The 20,107-nt window shown below is 50.4% G+C and overlaps 1 protein-coding gene across 1 annotated transcript in view; it reads left to right on the top strand.

Moving 5' to 3' along the window:
* PTGIS (prostaglandin I2 synthase) overlaps positions 1 to 9,150 on the top strand; it is a 40,812-nt gene extending 31,662 nt beyond the window's left edge. The window contains exons 7-10 of the mRNA XM_035025380.1: positions 542 to 710; positions 1,705 to 1,886; positions 3,234 to 3,385; positions 5,791 to 9,150. Coding sequence (XP_034881271.1) covers positions 542 to 710; positions 1,705 to 1,886; positions 3,234 to 3,385; positions 5,791 to 5,935 — 648 coding nt within the window. The 3' untranslated portion in view covers positions 5,936 to 9,150. The remainder of the gene's footprint in view (positions 1 to 541; positions 711 to 1,704; positions 1,887 to 3,233; positions 3,386 to 5,790) is intronic.
* The last annotated feature ends 10,957 nt before the right edge of the window (positions 9,151 to 20,107 follow it).

Raw genomic sequence — 20,107 nt, 5'->3', positions numbered from 1 at the left:
GCTCTGCCCTGTGTGTCTCGCGTCCTCCTCGTGGGACCAGCAAGCCAGCCGGGCAGGTGGAAACACGCAAGGTCTCTTAAGAGATTCACGGGGCTGGGGAAGTACCCTCTGCCTCTGAGATGGGAGGGAGTGCCAAGTCCACGGTGAGGGGCGTGGGTACAGGGAAGGGTGGAGAATTGGGGCTAAGGATGCAGTTACCCTCAGATGTTAACCATAATCTTAACTGATACGCCTTGTTCCTACTTCTGACCTTCTTTGCCGATTCGCTATGAAGATTACCTGTGCGAGCTCAGATCAATGAGTTTGCTCAAGGTCGGGGATGCCAAGAATAGCCCTGAAATAGGCATTGGGCTACACCAAAGCCCCAGAGCACATTTGGGCCATGGCCTGAGCTGAAGATAAACATGAGTCATGCCTAGATGTTTGGCAGCCGTGGGAACCTCTGTGCCTTGGCCCGGGCTGTGTCCGTGGCACAGACCGATCAGCTCTCGCCCCAGGCCTGCCTTCTTGGTGGTATAACAGGGGCTCCTTCTCATTGCAGGGGAATATGGGTCCTGCTGCCTTCTGGCTTCTGCTCTTCCTCCTCAAGAATCCCGAGGCCCTGGCGGCTGTCCGTGGAGAGCTCGAGCAGCTCCTCTCCAGAGCGGAGCAGCCCATTTCGCAGATGACCACCATCCCCCAGAAGGTTTTGGACAGCATGCCTGTGCTCGGTGAGAGAGGCAGACTCTCCAAATTAGCCCCAAAGACTGAGTCATCGTGGGCACCCTAAGTCCTTCCCAGCATGGGCTTCCACAAGTCCAGGGTCCTTTGGCATCCTCTGACCTAGGGTCTCCCTAGACCTCCTATCTTCTTAGACCTGGCATCTCTATGCCCCTGTCTCAGCTGCCCAGGACTCGTGGACTCAGTAGATTTGCGGTTGCCATCGGCAGAAAACCTCACTTAAACTGGCTGACGCAGAAAAATGACTTTTTTTGAGGGCATTAACTAGAAAGTTCAGAGGATATCTAGCCTCAGGCACAGGTGGACCCAGGTGCTTTAACAACATCATCAGGACTCAGTACTCGCTCTCTCAGCCCTGCTCTGCTGGGTTGGCTCCAGTTCCAGGCCCACAGGATGGCCACCAGCAGGTCCAGGCTGATATGCTGTCAGCCCAGGGAGGGTGCGCTTCTCTGCAACATTCCTACCCAAAGTCCCAGGAATGTGTCTTATTGGTTTTCTTTGAGTTATATGTCCACCTTGAACCAATTATGGGGTTCAAAAGGTTGGGATGCTTGGATTGGCCAATCACACAGAGCCCATGGAATTGGGAGTGAAGTCAACAAACAGCCCAACCTCTGAGAGTGGGAGAGGGGTGATCCCCAGAAGAAAACCAGGGAACTATTTCCAGATGGGAAATGTTAGCTGGGCAGACAGAAACAACCAATATCGATGGCCCTGCTCCCCCGTAGTCTCTTCTGATATCTCCCTGGCTCCCGTAGTCCCTCACAGCTTCTAGAGTCAGACTCAAACCCTCACATCCAAGGTCTGAGGACCATAGTAATCGTATCCCATCACTTGGCCTTTTGTGGCCTCACTGTGTGATGGTGGGCAAGTTACATACCCTCTCTGAGCCTGCTCACCTTCCTCTATAAAATGAGAGTTGGGGCTGGCATTTTAGTGTGTGAGGGGACAGCTGCTGACCCTTCCTGGTACCTGCCTGTGCAGATAGCGTGCTGAGTGAGAGCCTCAGGCTCACCGCTGCGCCCTTCATTACCCGGGAGGTTGTGGTGGACCTGGCCCTGCCCATGGCAGACGGGCGGGAATTCAGCCTGAGACGTGGAGACCGCCTCCTCCTCTTTCCCTTCCTGAGTCCCCAGAAAGACCCGGAAATCTACACAGACCCAGAGGTAAATTACATACTAGGGACCATGGGGGAAAAAATCAGTGGCTTTGGGACTAGCCAAATCTGAGTGGCAGCCCACTTCTGCTCTTTGTTTTCTGTGTGACCATGCCCAGATTCCTTCACCTGTCTGTTTTCTCACCAGTGAAATGGACCTCATAATAGCACCTGCCTCACAGGGTTGTCAGGAAGATTAAATGAGACTATGTAAGAAAGGCCTTCACAGTGCCTGGCACACATGGAGTGCTTTGTAAGCGATAGCTGAGTAATTTTCCTTTTATTGGAATGTTACAATGTCAGCTTCTCAACACTTTTCTCTCTCCCTGGACTTTGAGATGGGTCAAACTTTCACAGTTTCTAACAGATTTGGGTGCTTACCCTCTGCCAGGACCTATGCTGTATATTCATCCATCCACTCACCCATCCATCCCACCCATCCATCCACCCCTCCACCCACCTACCTATCCATTCACCCATCCATCCCACCCATCCATCCATCCACCCACCCATCCATCCATCCATCCATCCACCCCATCTGTCCATCTGTCCACCCACCCACCCACCACCCATCCATCCATCCATCCACCCACCCACCCATCCATCAACTCACCCTTCCATCTCTCTAACCACTGGTCCATTCACCTATCTTTCCACCCATCTTTCATTCACCTTCTCTATGCCCAAGCCCTGTGCTCAGATACAATCCCCCTTACCATTCTACAATGTAACCAAAGGAAATTGGCATCCTCTTTTTTTAAAATAAAGTTTTAAAGTAATCTCTATACCCTACATGGGGCTTGAACTCATGACCCCGAGATCAAGAGTTGCATGCTGAACTGACAGAGCCAGCCGGCCACCTCTAAAAATCATTTTAATTTTTAAATTTTAAACTGCCTAACTAATATATACTTATATAGTAGAAATATACAGACACATATGTTTAAAAGTAAAAATCTTCCTTTATTCCTATTACTCTCCAGTTCCACAGACTTCCCTAACAATGGTTTGGAGGGTATCCTTTAAGTTAGTTTTATGCCTTTACAGGTACACGACAGACTCACACACATGAAAATATAGGTGTGTGGACAGGATCACACAACACATGCTATTCCGAAACTTGCATTTTTCACTCAACAGCCAGTCTAAAAAATTCTGTGTGAGCGCACGAAGAGCAAGCTCAACCTTCTAAATGGCTGTCATAATTTTTTAACCAATCCCCTATCGATTGGCCTTTACACTGTTTTCAGTTTTTCCCTCTTATAAACAAGACTTCAAGGAACATCCTGACACAGTTTTCTTCGGGCATGCGTGCTCTGGGCGTGGAGTCAGAGAATGGAACCCCTTCCCGTTTCAGGTATTTAAATATAACCGATTCCTGAACTCTGATGGGTCAGAGAAGAAAGACTTTTACAAGGACGGGAAACGACTGAAAAGTTGCAGCCTGCCATGGGGAGCTGGACACAACCAGTGCATGGGGAAGGCTTACGCCGTTAATGGCATCAAACAGTGAGTGTGGGGGCGGGGGGGTGCTGGTGGGGGAGGCACCTGCTCCAGCCCGTTGGCACACGCCTCCTCTCTGGAGACCAGGGGTTCTCAGCCAGGAAAATGGGCAGAGGCTCCTGCCCACAGGTCTGTTTATTTGTGTGTTTAAAAATGTGTGCTAACTTTTAAGAATCCGAAGATCTCACATTTAAAAAAGCCAGATTTCTGGTCTCTTCTGAAATAATCAGACCTGGCAGTGAGCTCTTCCCTCCAAACCTGGTGTCCAGATACTAAACACGGGACATTCGGTGCCGCTGGCCGTTGCTCTCTGTCTGCAGCTGCCGGGCACGTTCAGAACCCCCCGGCAGGAACTGGCCAAACGTCATTGTTCCCTCTTGGTTATTTTAATGGCTGTGCACTCGAGTGCTTTATAAATTCTCTTCCCTGGATCCCAAGAGCCTTGGCCCCGGACCACAAACAGATCCGGCCAGGGTTATGACATCCGCCCTGTCCTTCTGTCCTGCCCCCGTGTAATTGTAAGCTGGGTCACCTGCTGTGCCTGGGTCCTCAACTGTCCAGTTGGGGTTACTGATCATACTGTATCCCAGGGGTGTCAGAACAAAGGAATTGAGGCTTGCAAAGTACTTAAGCCACTGCCTGGCTCATTGTAAATATCTAGTAAGTGCTAGTTATTACTGTAATTACTAATAATTAGTGATTACTAATATGCAGGCGTTGTGCTAAGTGAATGGGCACATTACATTAATCTATTGGTCTCCGCTTTCTCAGCAGTGAAATGGAGCTCCTAATATACCAGTTCTGCCTGAATGCTTCAGGTGACATTCCTAAAAATCACGGCCATGTGAAACCACATGATAAAATCCACAGGGATTGTGGGGGAAATGGGGCTGGGGCCCGACAGACCAAAAACCTCCGAAGTGACACATGCAAGATAAGAACCCAGGGGCAGAGATGGTCGTACAGGCTTACACGTGTTTCGTGGCTGAGAAGTACTTAGGTGCTGCCGTAAATATGGCTCTTCACTTTGAAAACCACCTGAAGTTTGTTTGTGGAAGTGGGCGGTGGTGGGTTGCAGCTGTGCTGTGAAGTGTGGAAGGAGGGTCCCCTGGGGGCGCACGAGCCACCCCGTGAGCCGAGCTCGCTGGTGGCTGGAGTTTAGGTACGCACGTGCGTGGGTTTGTGGCTTCCCACTTAGTGGGTCCAGCTGGGTGCGGCTTAGCATTCTCCTTGTGCTTCTCGCACACAAAACACGTGAGCAAATGGGAAATCTGCCTGAGGCTTCCTTGGTGCCCCAATACATCAGTCACGTTGGAACAGACTCACGTGTTCAAAAGTGTTGCAGCAGAACTCACTGCGGGTATTACCTCATAACGTTTTTGGACAGATAAAAAGAGATCTCGGATACTAAATGCTTAGCACAGCGCCTGGCACCTGGCGTTTCAACACATTCATCAATTTCTCGTTATTTGATCTCCGCTCACTGTCATGCAACCCTGCCCGGTAGGGGTCAGTCCATTACTGACCCTAGAGGTCAGATCATTTGCCACCATGATCACGCACCTGGGTGAGGGGAGGTGCCAGGATCCACGTCCAGGTGTGGGTACAGAACTCCCCGCCCTGTCCTGTATAAACTCACTCTCTAGCATCCTAGAGCTTCAGAGCTGGGATGGACCCATCCCACCTCTTTGACCAGGTCGGGAAACTGAGGCCCAGAGTGGGGAAAGAAACCTGATGAGGGTCAAGAGGCAGAGCTGTGTTTGCCCAGCTCCGCTGTCAAGAGCGTGGACTTTACTCCGTCCTCGCCTTCCCGCCTTGAGGCAGGGGTGCCTTTTCCCAGTCTCAGAGACAGCCACTGGCTTTGCAGCGGCCCTGACCGGAGCAGACAGTAAGGGTCCCAGGAGTTGGGTGGGGTGCAGGGGGTGGGGAGGGCTCTGGTCTGGGGGAGTCGGAAAGGGTCACTGATGCTGCTGTAACAAACGACCCCCAAATCTCTGGCCTGTGACAACTCACAAAGTGGGTTGTGGGTGTGGGAGGACCCCTGCCTTCCACACACAGACTCAGCGACCCATCTCCCCACTCCGGCACCCTGGCACGAGGTACACACAGCCATCGGGCAGAAAGCACGCCGAGGGCCTCATGCTGACCAGGCAGCCTTTGGTGTGGAGTCGGCCCTTGTCACTTCTGTCCAGCCCCACGGCAGAACTGGTGGGCGGGCCTCCGAGCCACAGGGGCTGGCGGACGGGGAGGAGCTTGTGGACTTAAGCTGTGCTCTTGCCCTCTCCTTCTCCCACTTTCCCCGAAGCGAGGCCTGGGGTGACTGGGGAGGAAGCCATTGCCTTCCTGCCTTATTCCAGAGAAGCCCCCCTAGTCTTCCAATGCCGCACACGTTCAACACCATCTCTCTGCAGATTCGTGTTCCTTGTGCTGGGGCACTTTGACCTGGAGCTGATCAACCCAGACGTGGAGATCCCCGAGTTTGACCTCAGCAGGTACGGCTTCGGGCTGATGCAGCCGGAACACGACGTGCCCGTCCGTTACCGCGTCCGGCCGTGAGCTCCGGGAGCAGATGGGGCTCCACACACATGCCTCCACCCACCCTGCCCCCCATCACCCAACTTCCTGTGTCTGTTTGCCCTGGGTGCAGGAGCTTTGACCGCCCAACGGGGCCAGCATGACTACTTTGCTGATTTTTTTTTTCCTAGAAGGCTGTGTCTGGGGAGGGGACCGAAGGCAAGCTGACAGGAGGGGGATGGAAAAGGACACAAAGCTCTGTGAATTGTCTGCGGCTATGGTTGAGTTCCAAAATGAGTCTCTGCTCCTAGCTCACCTTGCTCTCCCCGCTCCCCCCACCCCCATGATATCCACAAAAGCTGGGGCAGGCAGGGCAGAAGCAGGAGTCCTTAAAGCTCTGCTGTGCCCCACCTCCCCGAGGGGCCAAGTCCTTGCCAGTGCTGTGGTCCAGGCCTTAGCCAGTCAAACCAGATGCTGGCCATAAAAGAGCCAATCAGGGCCATGCAGTGTATCTATTAAAATCAGCTGTGTCCCCAAATTATTAAACTAGCCAACACCAAAGGAGTCCCTTAGAATCTCTCCTCCCTAGGTGCCCTATTCACTAGACACTTCCCTCATCTCTCCATTTCACACTGATGTTTGAGAAAATTCAGGAAGGTTTTCCCAAAGGCTGATGCGTTCAAGGTGCAGATCATGAGCCCCCTCCAAAGACTGGGCTCTAAGGAGTAGAGTTCTTTGTTGTAGACATATGGGCTCCAGATGGGAGAGCTTTCCCAGTGTCGAGACTCAAGTAGGGAATAAGAAAGACAGTCCAACAGGATGGTCCCAATGGAAGGAACCAGCCAGGGCTCCTTGGAATGGTCAAGCCAAAAAAGGAGGTGTTGGTTTTCTACATTCTAGCTTGGAAGCTCCAGTTGTGGTATATGATCCATTGGCCGACCTGTTTTTTTGGCCTATGCTTATGAAAAAATACATTAGTTGTTACCGTGTCATCTGTGGGAGAGTTCATTTAAAATGTCCAGCTTCTCTTGAAAATTTGGAAGCTCTGGCCACACTGGGCCCATATTCCCAAGGGCAACTGTTGGCCAGAGCTGAGCAGCTGCCCACTTCCTTACCCAGGGATGTGCATTCTGGCTCACTAGGGTTTCCACTTGGTGGAAATTTTTCTTTCTGCTTCTCCATTCACAGTCCCTCCTGGCCCTTGAAGGCATTCCAGTTTGAAAGCCCTGTTCTAACTCTTAGAAGTGATCTTGTAGGAGGTGGTAGGAACCTACTAATTGGTCCTCGGACCAGTGGTGCACCCTATCCTGGATGCACCATCCTTCGAACAAAGATCAAAGATGAAAACTTGCCTTTGTGTCAGCTTTAGAAAAAAACAGTTCAAAGAGAAAAACTGCGGAAACCTTTATTCTGTTAAGTACTATTACTAACATTAGTCCCTGTTTATTGAGGACCCTCTAAATGCCTGTGACGGGCACAGTGGATCCAGTATTTCTGCTTCTCACAGCATCTGTGAAGAGAGGACGGTTATGCCTTCTTTAGAGATGAGGAAATGGGCTCAGAGAGGTGACGTGACTTGGTAGGATCTGGCAGAATTATTATCCCAGTAGCACATGGTAGATGGACAGCTCTGCGTTCCTTGGGCTCAAGGGAGGGGCGGGGGGTGGAGGGCCAGTTCTGTTTCACGTTGGAGAGCTGACAAAGCCAGAGGCACCCATGGCTGGCTGTGTCTCACGAGACGCAGACATGCATATGCACGCATAGCTCGGTCCCTGTAGCTTTAGCTGGAGGGAGGAGAGGACCTGAGATCTCTGAACATTCCAGGGGCCAGTCTCTGCTCAGAGCAGCACCAGGGCTTGGGGGCTTCCCTGGCCCCCAGCCTCCAGGCACCCCCAGGATTCCCAGACAGACACTGTGATTGGCAGGAGGCAGGGTATCCCCAGGGAAACCCATCTTCACGCCTGGGTGACCCCCGCTGCCGCCTGCTTCTTAACTCTGCGGGAAATCAGGGTTGGCAGCCTTCTGTGGGAGGATGGAGCCTGTTTCCATGGCAACCGTAGCTGCCTCCTCCTGGCTTGGAAGGGAAGGAAGAAGGCTGGCAGAAATAGATGCAGGAAGATCTCGTCGAGCAGGGCTGTACCCCGGTGTGTGGGGGGAAAAGCCCTTATGACTTTGCCCCCCTCCAAATCAGGGCTGCCCTGTCACTGGGACTAGGTTCTCACCCATGTTCCCTAAAAGGCCAATTCCTCTAAAAGGTGGCGCCTCCATGGAACCACAGACATTAGGAAGAGATGGTTCTCCCACCAGGCAGCCCCAGCTGGTACCAGAGATCTTGAAGAAGAGCTTGGGGGGACAATGCCTTAAACCCTCCCTTGTTTTAATCTTTCTTTTTTCCTTTCCCCCACCTACCCTTTTCTTCTTAAAAAAAAAAAAATCAATATAAGGTATAGAGTAAAGAGGGAAAGATGAGTGTGTTAGCTCCTTGCTGCAGGTTAGTTAAGAAGGTACCGGATATCGTATTTCTTCATACTTTGCTTTAGAACCACAAAATTGCAGGACACATGTCAGAAATGCTCTTAGGTCGACCTAATGAAGTGTTTCCTCTCCGTCAGCATTATTGTTATTTTGTTTGTGCTCTATTTTGTATTGTTGTTTACCAGGTATTTTCTTTTAAAACAGACTCATTCTTTAAACTTTAAATTTGCTTAAAAGGGGAACTTTATTCCACTGCTGCCATTAAGGGACAACATGTATCACTCGCTGCCAAAAATAGAAAGTGGCTGTGAAAAATACATTTGCTGGGGGAGGGCCTCCGGGCCCCTGTCGCCAAGGCTCAGAGCCTGAGCTCTGTCTCGGCTCTGTTACAAAATGAGACAAGCAAGCAATGCAGGGGCGGTTAGAGCCAGGGCAGCACCACCTTGAGACTTTCGAGACTTTCTCCTTGACCGTCTGGGGCAGGAGGAGGAGTAAGCTGCTCAGCGCGCAAGTCGGAGCTCCTGCCTGGCCGGCCCCGCCCACAGTGAGCTGGGGACGGCCCACCTGCCCATCCTCCGGATAGAGAAACAGGCTCTAGGAGTTGAAGTGTCGTGCTAAAGTCCTTGATCTTGGTGTGTGTGTATGTGTGTGTTAGTAAACACAGTGTTTGGGGAGTAGCAATGATTATTATGCCTTGCTGTTTTAATAAAGAATTCTATTTTCATATAATCTTGTTGAGCGGAAATGTGCTGAAATGTATTAAACCATCCTTGTTTATGGAACTGCCTCTGAGTGTGATTTAGGTTGAGTCGGCCATGTCCGGAATGGCAAGGGTGGTTTCTGGGAAGAGAGGCACAGACGACCTACTGTGTGCCGACTTTGGGACAGGGCCTTTAGAATCCAGTCGTACCGCCAGCATCCCTCTGTATATTATTGTCCATTTTTACAGATGGAGAAACTGATGGTCGGAGAGGTAAGTGGCTTGCCCAAGATCACGTGGCTAATTAGTAACCACAAGAGTTGAGTGCAGGCCTCTCTGCCTCCTGAGACCATGTTGAGGATCTTTCTATCAACAATCCTGTCGGCAAAAGAGGGCCAGGATGCCCACAGAGGACCTTGGGGAGGAGGCTCACAAAGTAAGACAAGCAGAAAAAAATCTCTTAAAAATTCACTGGATGTTCTCTATCCTTCACCACAACATATGCATTTGGTTTTTGTTTGTTTTTTTTTTTAAAGATTTTATTTATTTGAGAGAGAGTGCATGAGCAGAGGGAGGGGCTGAGGGAAAAGCAGACTCCCCACTGAGCAGGGAGCGTGGGGGCTGGTGTGACCTGCGGCATGCTTGGGGCTCCATCCCAGAACCCCGGGATCATGACCTGAGCCGAAGGCAGACACTCAACCAACTGAGCCACCCAGGCATCCCTTCATTTGTTTTAATATAAAAAAGAAGAGGTGAAATGAATTAGATTTGGGGAAGATAAAAAAGAAAATTGTTTTTTTTCTCTCCAATCTTAGAGCGAAAAATAATTTCCCAAGGCAAATGTCCCTCGCATCATGTTCCTCATCTACAAGGGGGCATGGAGGCATGGAGGCAGGTCTGGTGGGATTGAACTTGGCTGTGATGGATCTCTCAAGTAAGACAGCAACATTTTACATATAAGATGTTTACATTCAACACAGCAGACACTTCTTTCCCTTTCACCCAACAGCTCCACCACCACCAGCCCCTCTGGTCGCTCCAGCATCTGTGTGTGTGGGAAAGAGGGTGCAAAGTGGGGAGAGTTGGTGGCATGCTGTCCTCTTGCCCTGGGACCTCCTCTAGGACCTCAGAGTGGCCTGAGTGTCCGGGGAGAGACAAGGCAAGTGTACCCACATTAGGCAAACCCGAGAAAGTGGCCTGGGGGCATCTGGATCCTTATGATGAACAGAGTCTCTGTGTGACTTTATTTCAGGGGCTCTGAGGGCTGACCACTGTGGGAGAAATACTGATTCCTTGGCCAAGGGCCAAACTCCCAGTGTCCCTGCTAAAAGAACCCTGGTTTCTTTTTTTTTTTTTCAAGATTTTATTTATTTATTTGAGAGAGAGAGAGCATGAGAGAGGGGAGGTCAGAGGGAGAAGCAGACTCCCTGCCGAGCAGGGAGCCCGACGCGGGACTTGATCCTGGGACTCCAGGATCATGACCTGAGCCGAAGGCAGTCGCCCAACCAACTGAGCCACCCAGGTGCCCCAAGAACCCTGGTTTCTTTCACATATTAGGCAGCCATGTGCTCAGAGAAAATGGGCCCAACCTCCAAATCAAGACTTGAGGTTTGTTGTAGGTAAGTGATGAATCACTGAATTCTACTCCAGAAACCAATATTGTACTGTATGTTCACTAACTAAAATTTCTTTTAAAAATTATGCATTTAAAAAAAAAAACGAAAAACAAATGGGTTGAACCAAATATAGGTATCAGGCCCCTCTAGTGACTGGGCTAGTAGTTGTCATGTGATCCAGTACGGGCCAATGAGATGATCAGGGAAGTCTGTGGGGAGCTTCAGAAGTGTGGAGGAAGTTTCTCCTTCCTCCCTCTCTTAGAGCTGTCATGAGAGAACATGGCTCTGGCAGCCATTCTGTGATCATGAAGATAAGAGGATCTCCGAGAAATCCAAGAATCCCGAGGCCTCTGGTTGCTGCTGTGATAGACCCTAGCATCACCTACCTCTGGATTTTGTGTTAATTGGAATACTCGATGTCATTACTGTTCAGGCTCTACTCAGAGACCACATACTAGAGTGGTTAAGACCACAGGCTCTGCCTAGGTTTGAATCTCTGTGGAGCCACCTAATACCATGGTGATTTGGGGCCTCTCTCTGTGTCCCAGCTTCTTCACCTGTAAAAGAAGGATAATGGAGAATGATGACATCAGGCTTTGTGAGCATTAAGTGAGTTAATATTGCCATTCACAACCAGTGGAGGAGACCAAGAATGCATAGCCTCAGCCTCATAATGAAGTTTCCCAGAGGAAAGAGAAACTACTCCAGATGGTTGAGGAGGCAGGGAAAGTGACACTGGATCTGGATTTTGGAAGGTGAATAAGGGTCCACTGTGTGGGAAAACTGATGGTTGGAGCTGGGGAAGCATTCTAAGGCAATAGAAACAGAATGAACAAAGGCCCGGTATCAGTTATCTGTGGCTGTGTAACAAATAACTCCCAAATGTAGTGATTTAAAATGAAATTGCTTGGGGCACCTGGCTGGCTCAGTCAGTCAAATGCCTTCAGCTCAGATCATGATCTCAGGGTCCTGGGATGGAGCCCCATGTTAGGGTTCCTGCTCAGCGGGAAGTCTGCTTCTCCCTCTTCCTTTGCCCCTCCTCCCTGCTCATGTTTGCTCTCTCTGTCTCTGTTTTGCTCTGTCTCTCTCAAATCAATAAAAAATGAAATGAAATTGTTTTGGGGCGCCTGGCTGGCTCAGTTGGAAAAGCCCAACTTGATCTCAGGGTTTGAGTTCGGGCCCCCACATTGGGTGTAGAGATTATCCCCCAAAACAAATTTAAATAGAATGAAATTGTTTTATTATTTATCATGGTTTTGTGGGTCGCCTGGGGCTTAGTTGGATGGTTCTTCTGCAGGTCTCACTTGGGGTCTCCCACATAGCTGCAGGCAGATGTCAGGTTGGGCAGCAACATCTAAGATAGTGCGTTGGCAGGAACAACAGACAAGCTGTGCTCAGCTGAGACATTAGAATGGCTGAGCCCCTCTCTCCTGTGTAATTTCAGGGCTTCTCACTCTGTGGCTCAGAGCTCTCGAGAGCACAAAAGTGGATGCTGTCAGACCTTCTTCAAGGCTTTGGTCTGGACATGGCATCACTTCTGCCATATTCTGCTGGCAAAGATGAGTCACAAGGCCAAGCCCAGAGTCGAGGTGGATTGGAATGGGGCAAGGCGTGCCAACCCAGAGGCAGGTCCATGGAGGGCCATGTTTGGGAAGTGGCTATCACTGGGCCAGAGGTTGGAAAGTGTTTGCCTGAAATGTGGGGATGTAGCGGTAAGTGAGGAAGCTGGAAAAGCAGAGAAGGCAAGAGTCAGACACAACTTTCTGTGTCTAAGTGTGTGGGGGAAGAGAAGCACCCTCTCTTTGTGAGAAAGAAGGAAATACTCAGAATTCTGGCAACTGTCTCCCCAAACCCAAAATGCCATCAGTTGTCTCCCCATCTCCGTGGAGGGGGATGACGAGCAAGGGCTGCAAAACCCACCGAGGATCGCCCTGTGTCAGAGGGGCCAGCACTCTCCCTTGAGGGAGGCGTCTTGTCAGGTATTGTCCTCAGTTTGGAGACTCTGAGGCCACTGCAGAAACCAAGATCTCAGAAACCTTTAAAACAGTCTTTTATATCCTGAAGGTAAAAATCAAATCAGCTACTCCCTGCTTAAGACTCTCCAAGGCTCTTGACATAAAATCCAAACATCTCCCCAGAGCCCTCACCTACATGATTTTTCTCCTTCTCTGTTTTTCTCTCCTACTCCTTCTTGGACCACTCTTGCCCTCCTCACTCACTCTACTCTGGCCACATCCACCATCTTGCATCTCCTTCAACCCTCCTGCCCCAGGGCCTTTGAACCTGCTCTCCCTTCTACCTTTAGCTTGGAATGCCCTTCCCCCTGCTCTTTTATGGCTTGCTTATTACTCTGATTTACCATTCACCTGCAGTATCACTGCTCCCTCCTTCCCATTGTTCTGACATTCATACTTTTCTTATTTCCTGCTCAGCAATTATCAATATTAGATTATTTTTAAATGTCTCTGTTTATGCCTCCCATTTAAATGTGAGCTACTGGAGGGCAAGTTAACTTCACCATTCCTGCATTCCCAGCATGCAACATAAGCTCGATACATAGTAGGTGCTCAGGAAATACGCACTAAGTAAACAAGTGGTCTTTTCCTCATCTTGGGAGAGTTTGTCTTTTATCCTGGATGGTGAGGAGTTATGAAGGTTTATCAGCAGGAGAGTGACATGGCCAGACTTCTGCTTTTTAAAGGCCTACCCTGGTAGCTGTGGGGAGGTTGGGTTAGAGGAAGGATAAAACTAGGGGATGAAGATCAGAGAGGAGGCAGATGAGACTGGGAAGAGGTGGACAAGGGCAGTGGAGAGAAGGTAGAAAAGATATCAGTTCCCAAAGGGCAGGGGAGCTGGATGTCAATGAAATGTTATCTTATAAGAATCAGTTCATTTGCTCTTGATCTCTGTAGCTTTGATTTCCTCCTTTTGCTGACTTGCTCCTTTTCCATCACATCTTGGAGTTCCCAGGCCATCTGCAGGGAAGAGATATTACTTTACCTTTAATTGCTTTGCTGGAAGCCCATGCCTCAATCCATCCATGCCCTGTATTTCATCATTTTTTGGCCGCAGACCCTGGGAGTCAATGACTTTGGCAAAGTCCAGGCTACAAAGGGGTTTGAGGGACTATGTGCCCGTTTACCTATCTCCTTCTGTGGGACCTTCTGGGGGCACCCATATTTCCTCCCAGGGAGGGAGCCGGGGCTTACCACAGAGCGTCACATGTAATAAACACCATAAAATGGTAGGTAGTAGATGAGTGGGGATGGCCAAGTGAGTGGGTGGGTGGGTGGATGGAGGATGGATGGATGGATGGACAGATGAGGGGGTAGGTAAGTGGTGGACAGATGCATGAATATTTGAGCTGGATGACCGTGTGGGGGGGGGGATGAATGAGTAGGTAAGTAGATGCATGGATAGGTGGATGGATAAGTGGTTGAGTGAGTAGGTGGGTAAGTAATTGGGTATATGGGTGAGTGGGTAAGTGAATGGGTAAATGACTAGGTAGATGGATGGATAAATGGTTGGTGGGTGTATGAATGGGTGGAAAGATAAGTGGTGGATAGAATATGTAACTGGAAAGGAAGATGTGTGAGTACATGGATTGATAGATAAGTGGACAGATGACTGGTTGGATGTACAGTTGGATAACTTGGTAGCTATATGGTTGGATAGTATATGGATGGTTGAATAGATGGCTGGGTTGATGGGTAGGTGGCGGGCAAAAGATGGAAGAAGAATGGGTAAATATTTGGGTTGGTAAGAAAACAAGGCTCACCCTTTACCAGGAACCTGGGCCAGGAAACCCAGGGCTTGATAAAATCAATCAGGCTAGCATAGAATGGGATGGACACTAGAATCAGACATCTGGTCACTCAAGGATCATCCAACAGCTAATAGGTCTTTATATTAGAATATTCAGCCCAAGGGCGAGAGAGCCAGAAAGAATCTTAAATGAGGTCAGATACATGCAAAGCATTTAGTACAGTGCCTGGTATATAGTAACTGCTCAATGTTAGCTGCTACTATTATGGTTGTTGCTGCTGCTGTTATATTAACGTGTACTTACTAGAGTTAGGCATGGGTGCTAAGCACCTCGTATGCATTATCTCGTTAGTCTCTCCTGCAACTCTGGGGGGTAGATTCTATCATTAGCCCCATTTTTACTCATGATTATGATTATTATTATTGGGTGTGACGAAAGAAAACAGGCAAGAAGACTGGAGTCCAAGCTGATGGAAAATCCCCTGGGGCTGCTGGAACTTTGGGCAAGGCCACAGCAAAGAGCAGTTGTCCTGACTGACATCCACTCGGAGATGTCAATGATTTCCCTTGAGCTTTTGGGTGCCCCCATAACTACCCTCATAAAGCAATTATTCCTTCCCAGGGGTCTGTGGGGGAGAGGGGGAGGGGACTCATTAATCTTATTCAGTGCCCAGAAGTGCCAAGAAACCTGAGGCCACTCAGTGGGATTATAGAGAGTGATGGCTGTTATTATGGTTTTTTTTTTTTATTTTTTTATTTATTTGACAGAGAGAGACATAGTAAGAGAGGGAACACAAGCAGGGGGAGTGGGAGAAGGAGAAGCAGGTTTCCGGCTGAGCAGGGAGCCTGATGAGGGGCTCGATCCCAGGACCCTGGGATCATGACCTGAGACACTTAATGACTGAGCCACCCAGGTGCCCCATATTATGGGGTTTAAGAAGGAAAAAAAAAACTGAGTGGATACAAGGGATTCACTTGTATCTACAGGGGTGAATTGGGCTGACTTGATATCACTCAGCCTCAGGTAAAAATCTCAACACCTCTCAGCAGGAAGTCTGCCGAGAGGGCCTGAGCAGATATAGTTTGTAACCTGGTGCGGGCACTCAGCTGCCTACTCTCTGGTTGACCTTTAGGATGCTGTTCCCCTTGATGAGCTTTTAATTTTTCCCATCTGCAAAATGACATGGTTATACTTGAACTCTTTCCGGGGTGAGAGGGGTCCCTTTTCTGTAAAACATTCTGAATTTTATTATTCTTTTTGCCCTGTTTCCTGTAAGTTCATTTTCTTTCCCCCTGTTTCTTATAAGTACATTATAAGGAGATGGGAAACTTTTGGTTTGTGGAGAAAGAATTGTTATCAGTTGGACTCTTTGGGACATAAAGGAAAATATCACAACTCAGTCTGGTTTAGGTAAAAAGGGAGTATTTACTAGCTCACAGAGCTGGAAAATCCAGGGGCAATGCCTTCAGGCATGACTGGATCCAGAAACTCTAACGACATTGTCAGGACTCAGTATCTCAACCTCTGGGCTCTACTTTCCCCTGAATTGGCTTTATTTCTAGGCAGTCTCTCCTCTTATGATGGCAGAAAATTCTAGGAAATGAAGGTCTGATGTTTTCAAATAGTTACAGTCTTTTCATTCAGAAAGGAAAAATTCTGAACTGTGTGCTGCGCAGAACATGGGGAAACAGAGACAGAGCTATTCCCACTGTCTGCACTTCCAAGATCCAGGTGTATCTAGATGTTCTTTATCTAAATCTGGAACCAAACTTTGCAGGACTTGGGCCACTCAGAGGGAAGAATCTGAATGACATGGGGTATCTAGCACTAGCCTTGGGCTTGGGGAAGAATCAATCTCCTTCCAGAGCCTTGTGGCTGTGAAATTGCCCAACCATCTTCACTACCATCATTCCAGTCCCAGCCCCTCACCACTGGCCCGGACAATAGCAGATGCCTCATGAGGGGTCTTCCTGCTGCCATCTTTGTCCCCCAATACTTCATAATGCACACAGCAGCTGGAAGAATCACTTCTAAAAATATATCAGCACATGGGACTTCTCTGCTTAAATGCTATCATGGCTTCCCATCAGGATCAGAAAAAACTCAAACTCATTCCTTAACCTTGAGGATAAAATTCCAACAAGGCTCTGTATGGCCTAGTCCTGTCTACCTCTCTAAACCTTCCTTCCCAAGGTCATTTCCACCTTACGGCCTTTGCTTTTATTGGCTCCCCTGCCTGTAACCCCTTCCTCAGAATTTCACATGGTTGTCTTCTCCCTGCCCTCAGGTTCTGAGCTTAGATATATCATCTCTTCCTGGAAGACTTCCTGCCTGACACCCCTATCTAAAGTTGCTGGTGCCTCTCAGACATGCTTTACCACTTCCTCTTGTTTACTTTTCTTCATAGCATTTATCACAATCCAAGTGATCAGATTTATTTATTTAACTTGTTTATTAACTGTATTCCTCACTAGAATATAAGTCCAAGAGCATAGGGATTGCTTGTTTTCTTCTTCTCACTGTATCTCCAGTGTCTAGAGTAGTGTTGGCATATAGTAGGTGCTCACCAATTAGTGGTTGAGAGAATAGCATTTCCAGACCAGCAAATACCTTTGCCTTCTATTAAATTAATCTAGGGTTTTTCAACCTTGGCACTATTGACATTCAGACCTGGAGAATTATTTATCGTGAGTGCCCATCCTGTGCACTGGAGGATGTTTAGCAGAATCCCTGGCTTCTACCCACAAGAGGATGACATCTTGGACAAGGACCATGATGATGGAGGTGATGAAAGTAAACAGATTTTAAAAATATAGTGATATTGGGGCACCTGGGTGGCTCAGTCTGTTAAGGGTCCAACTCTTGATTTTATCTCAGGTCTTGATCTCAGGGTCATGAATTCAAGCCATGTGTTGGGCTCCATGCTGGCTGTGGAGCCTACTTTAAACATATATATATATATATAATGTTATACTATTCATTATATTATACTATATAGTATATATAATATTATATATTATACTATATAGTATAATATGTGCAACACTATGGAAATGAATCTCTTCATTTTATAAATGAAGAAAAGGGCCAGAGAGGGAAAGGGGCCCTGTGGCTTAGTCACAGCTTTCTCTTCCAAAGCAGGGGGCTTACTGTGTATCCCTCTTCCTATTTATTTGTCATGCAGTAAATATGTATTTGGAAGAATAAATGAGTAAACATGAGGTCTAACTATGGCATCCTTAGGTAAGCCTTGCTCACTTCTTCAGGTAATTCCTTTGGTTCTATATTCATTTCTGGAGATTATTTGATGGATTCTGTCTCCTCCACTGGAGCTCCAGGGAAGGATGGTTCCTTTGCCCAGCCTGGCACAGGGCCAGGCACCCAGTAAGCTCTCAATAACCAGCTGCCCAAGGTAACATGAATGAATGAATAATGAATCGCCAGGCTCTATAAACCAGCTGACCCCTCACTCTCTCTTGCCCTCACCCTACTTTATTTTTCATCTTTGCTGTTGCCACCAGCTGCCACATTGCATATTTGTCTGTTGATCTACTTCATTGTCTACCTTCCTCCACTAGAATCCAGAATTCCATCCTAGAATTAGGTTTTAGAATCTAGCATGGAAGCTCATGAAAGCAAGGGCTATTTAAAATTGCAATCTGCCCCCACCCCACCCCTGCCTCTATCCCTCTCCTCTACTTTCTTATCCCCCCCAGCGCTTATCACCGTCTGACATATTTTTTTTACTTTCTTGTTTTTTGTCTGTCTCCAGCCAGCTCTCCAAGGGTCGAACGTTTGTGTTTGATTCACAGCTGTTTCTCAGCCGCTTATCCTAGTGCCTCACACAGAGTAGGCGCTCACCCCCACGTTCTTCACCTGACAAAAGAAGGCAGGATTGCGAGGCAGCCAGGAAAGGGAGCCCAGGTGGGAAGGGCCGGGCCGCCAGGTGCATCTTCGCGCAAAGCCCTAGCCCGCCCCCAGCCTCACCTGGAGGCTGGGCCGGGCAGGCAGGAGTTAAGCGGCGCGCACGCTTCCGACCCGCAGGTGGCGCCGTCCCGCCTCGGTGCCCGACTCCGGGCGCTCCGAAGTGCGGGACAGAATCGCAGCCAGCGCAGAGCCTAAGCTCAGCCCCGACTTGTTGATCTCGCTCAAGCAGCAGCAGCAGCCGCCGCCGCCGCCGCCGCCGGAGCCGGAGCCGGAGCCGGAGCCGGAGGAGGTGGAGCAGGAGGCGCCGCCCGATCGCGGACCTGCCACCCGCGCCCCCCCGCTCGCCCGCGCCCCCAGCCGCGGAGAGGGAGCCCCGGCTCCTCGGCGCCTGCAGCCTAGCGCGTCGCCTGCCCGGCCGGCGTAGGCCGGGCCCGGCCCGGCCCCGGGTTCGCCGCTGCCCGCGGGCGGGGGCGCCCGGGCGGCCGGGGCGATGCGCGTTCCCTGGCCCCGGGAAGCGGCCGCCCTGGGGGTGAGTGTTGAGGCGCGCGGCCAGCGGCGGGGACACAGGGGGACAGAGGAAGGGGGCTCGCCTGCCGCGGTTCGGCCTGTTGGTCTACCCGGGCTCCGCGGCTTCAGGCCGGGGGGGTGTTATGGGGGGGTTCTTCGGGCAAGGGTTGGGGCCTGGGGACGCGCGAGGGGAGAGGGCGTCAGGATCACATGCTGGGGGGCTCAGGGCAGCCCCCGAAATCACCAGCGCGCGGCGGGAGGAGGGCACGTTTTGAAAAGGCCAGAAAATTCAGCTCCTTTCCCCGCCTCCCACCTTCCCCACCCCTTCCCTTCCAAGCCCCGGGAAAGGCGCAGAACCCGGAGTTATAAAAAGCCATCGCAGGAGAGGAGCGAGGTCGGGGAGGGGGGGGGGCGGGGAAGGAGAGAAGGAAGGATGGAGCAGGTGGATCCGCAGGACTCTGCGCGCCCCTCCTGCGGTGGGGTAGGGGTCACAGGGGGAGGGGTAGGACTCCGCACAGATCTTGGCTTTGCGTCTTTCAGGGCTCACTTAGTTACCGGAGCGACCTCAAGAGATGCTCCCGTGCTTTAGGGAGAGGGGTCGCTCCGGAACAGCGAGGCTGTCTTTGACCACCCCGTCAGTTATGACCTCCGACAGGTGGGCAGCTGAAATCCCCCCAGAATTGTCCCCAAGTCTTTTAAGGTTTAGAAAAAGCCAACCCACTGCCACCCCCTAGAGCTCAAATTCTAATTATTTCGGAGCAGGGGGAAGGAAAAGATGAGAAATCTGAAAAAAAAAAAAAAGTTTTTCATGCAGCGCCCCTTTTGCCCATTGTGGGGCTGGTTCGGGACTCGACGGGGAGACCCAGAAAGAAGCGAGTTTCAGCACTCGAAGGGGAGGACAGCGCCCCGGGCGGCTGGGTCTGGCCTGGGCGGCAGAAACCCGGGGTGGGGCCTCCCGGATCCCCGAAGCGCCTCTTGGGGGCCCTCTTCCCGCCCCGAAGAGTCGCTCCTCCCTCCACCCATGGGATGGGGCGGACTTCAGCACTGGCGGGAGGGACAGCGCCAAGCCGTTCAGCCACCCCCGCCCCCCGCCCCCCGCCCCCCAGTCCTGAGCCGCTTAAGCACCAGGAAGGTCAAGGCCGGTTGGGGCCCCGGTGGGGAGGTGGGAGGGGCCGCTCCCAGCTCCCTGTTTGCTGACCCGCGTCCGCTTCCTGCCTTTCAGC

The sequence above is a fragment of the Mirounga leonina genome, unplaced genomic scaffold, assembly GCF_011800145.1.
Source record: "Mirounga leonina isolate KUSES-001 unplaced genomic scaffold, KU_Mleo_1.0 Mir_195, whole genome shotgun sequence".
In the NCBI taxonomy this organism is placed as follows: Eukaryota; Metazoa; Chordata; class Mammalia; order Carnivora; family Phocidae; genus Mirounga; species Mirounga leonina.
The sequence above is the reverse complement of the archived record's forward strand: the minus strand, read 5'-3'. Positions and strand labels throughout refer to the sequence as shown.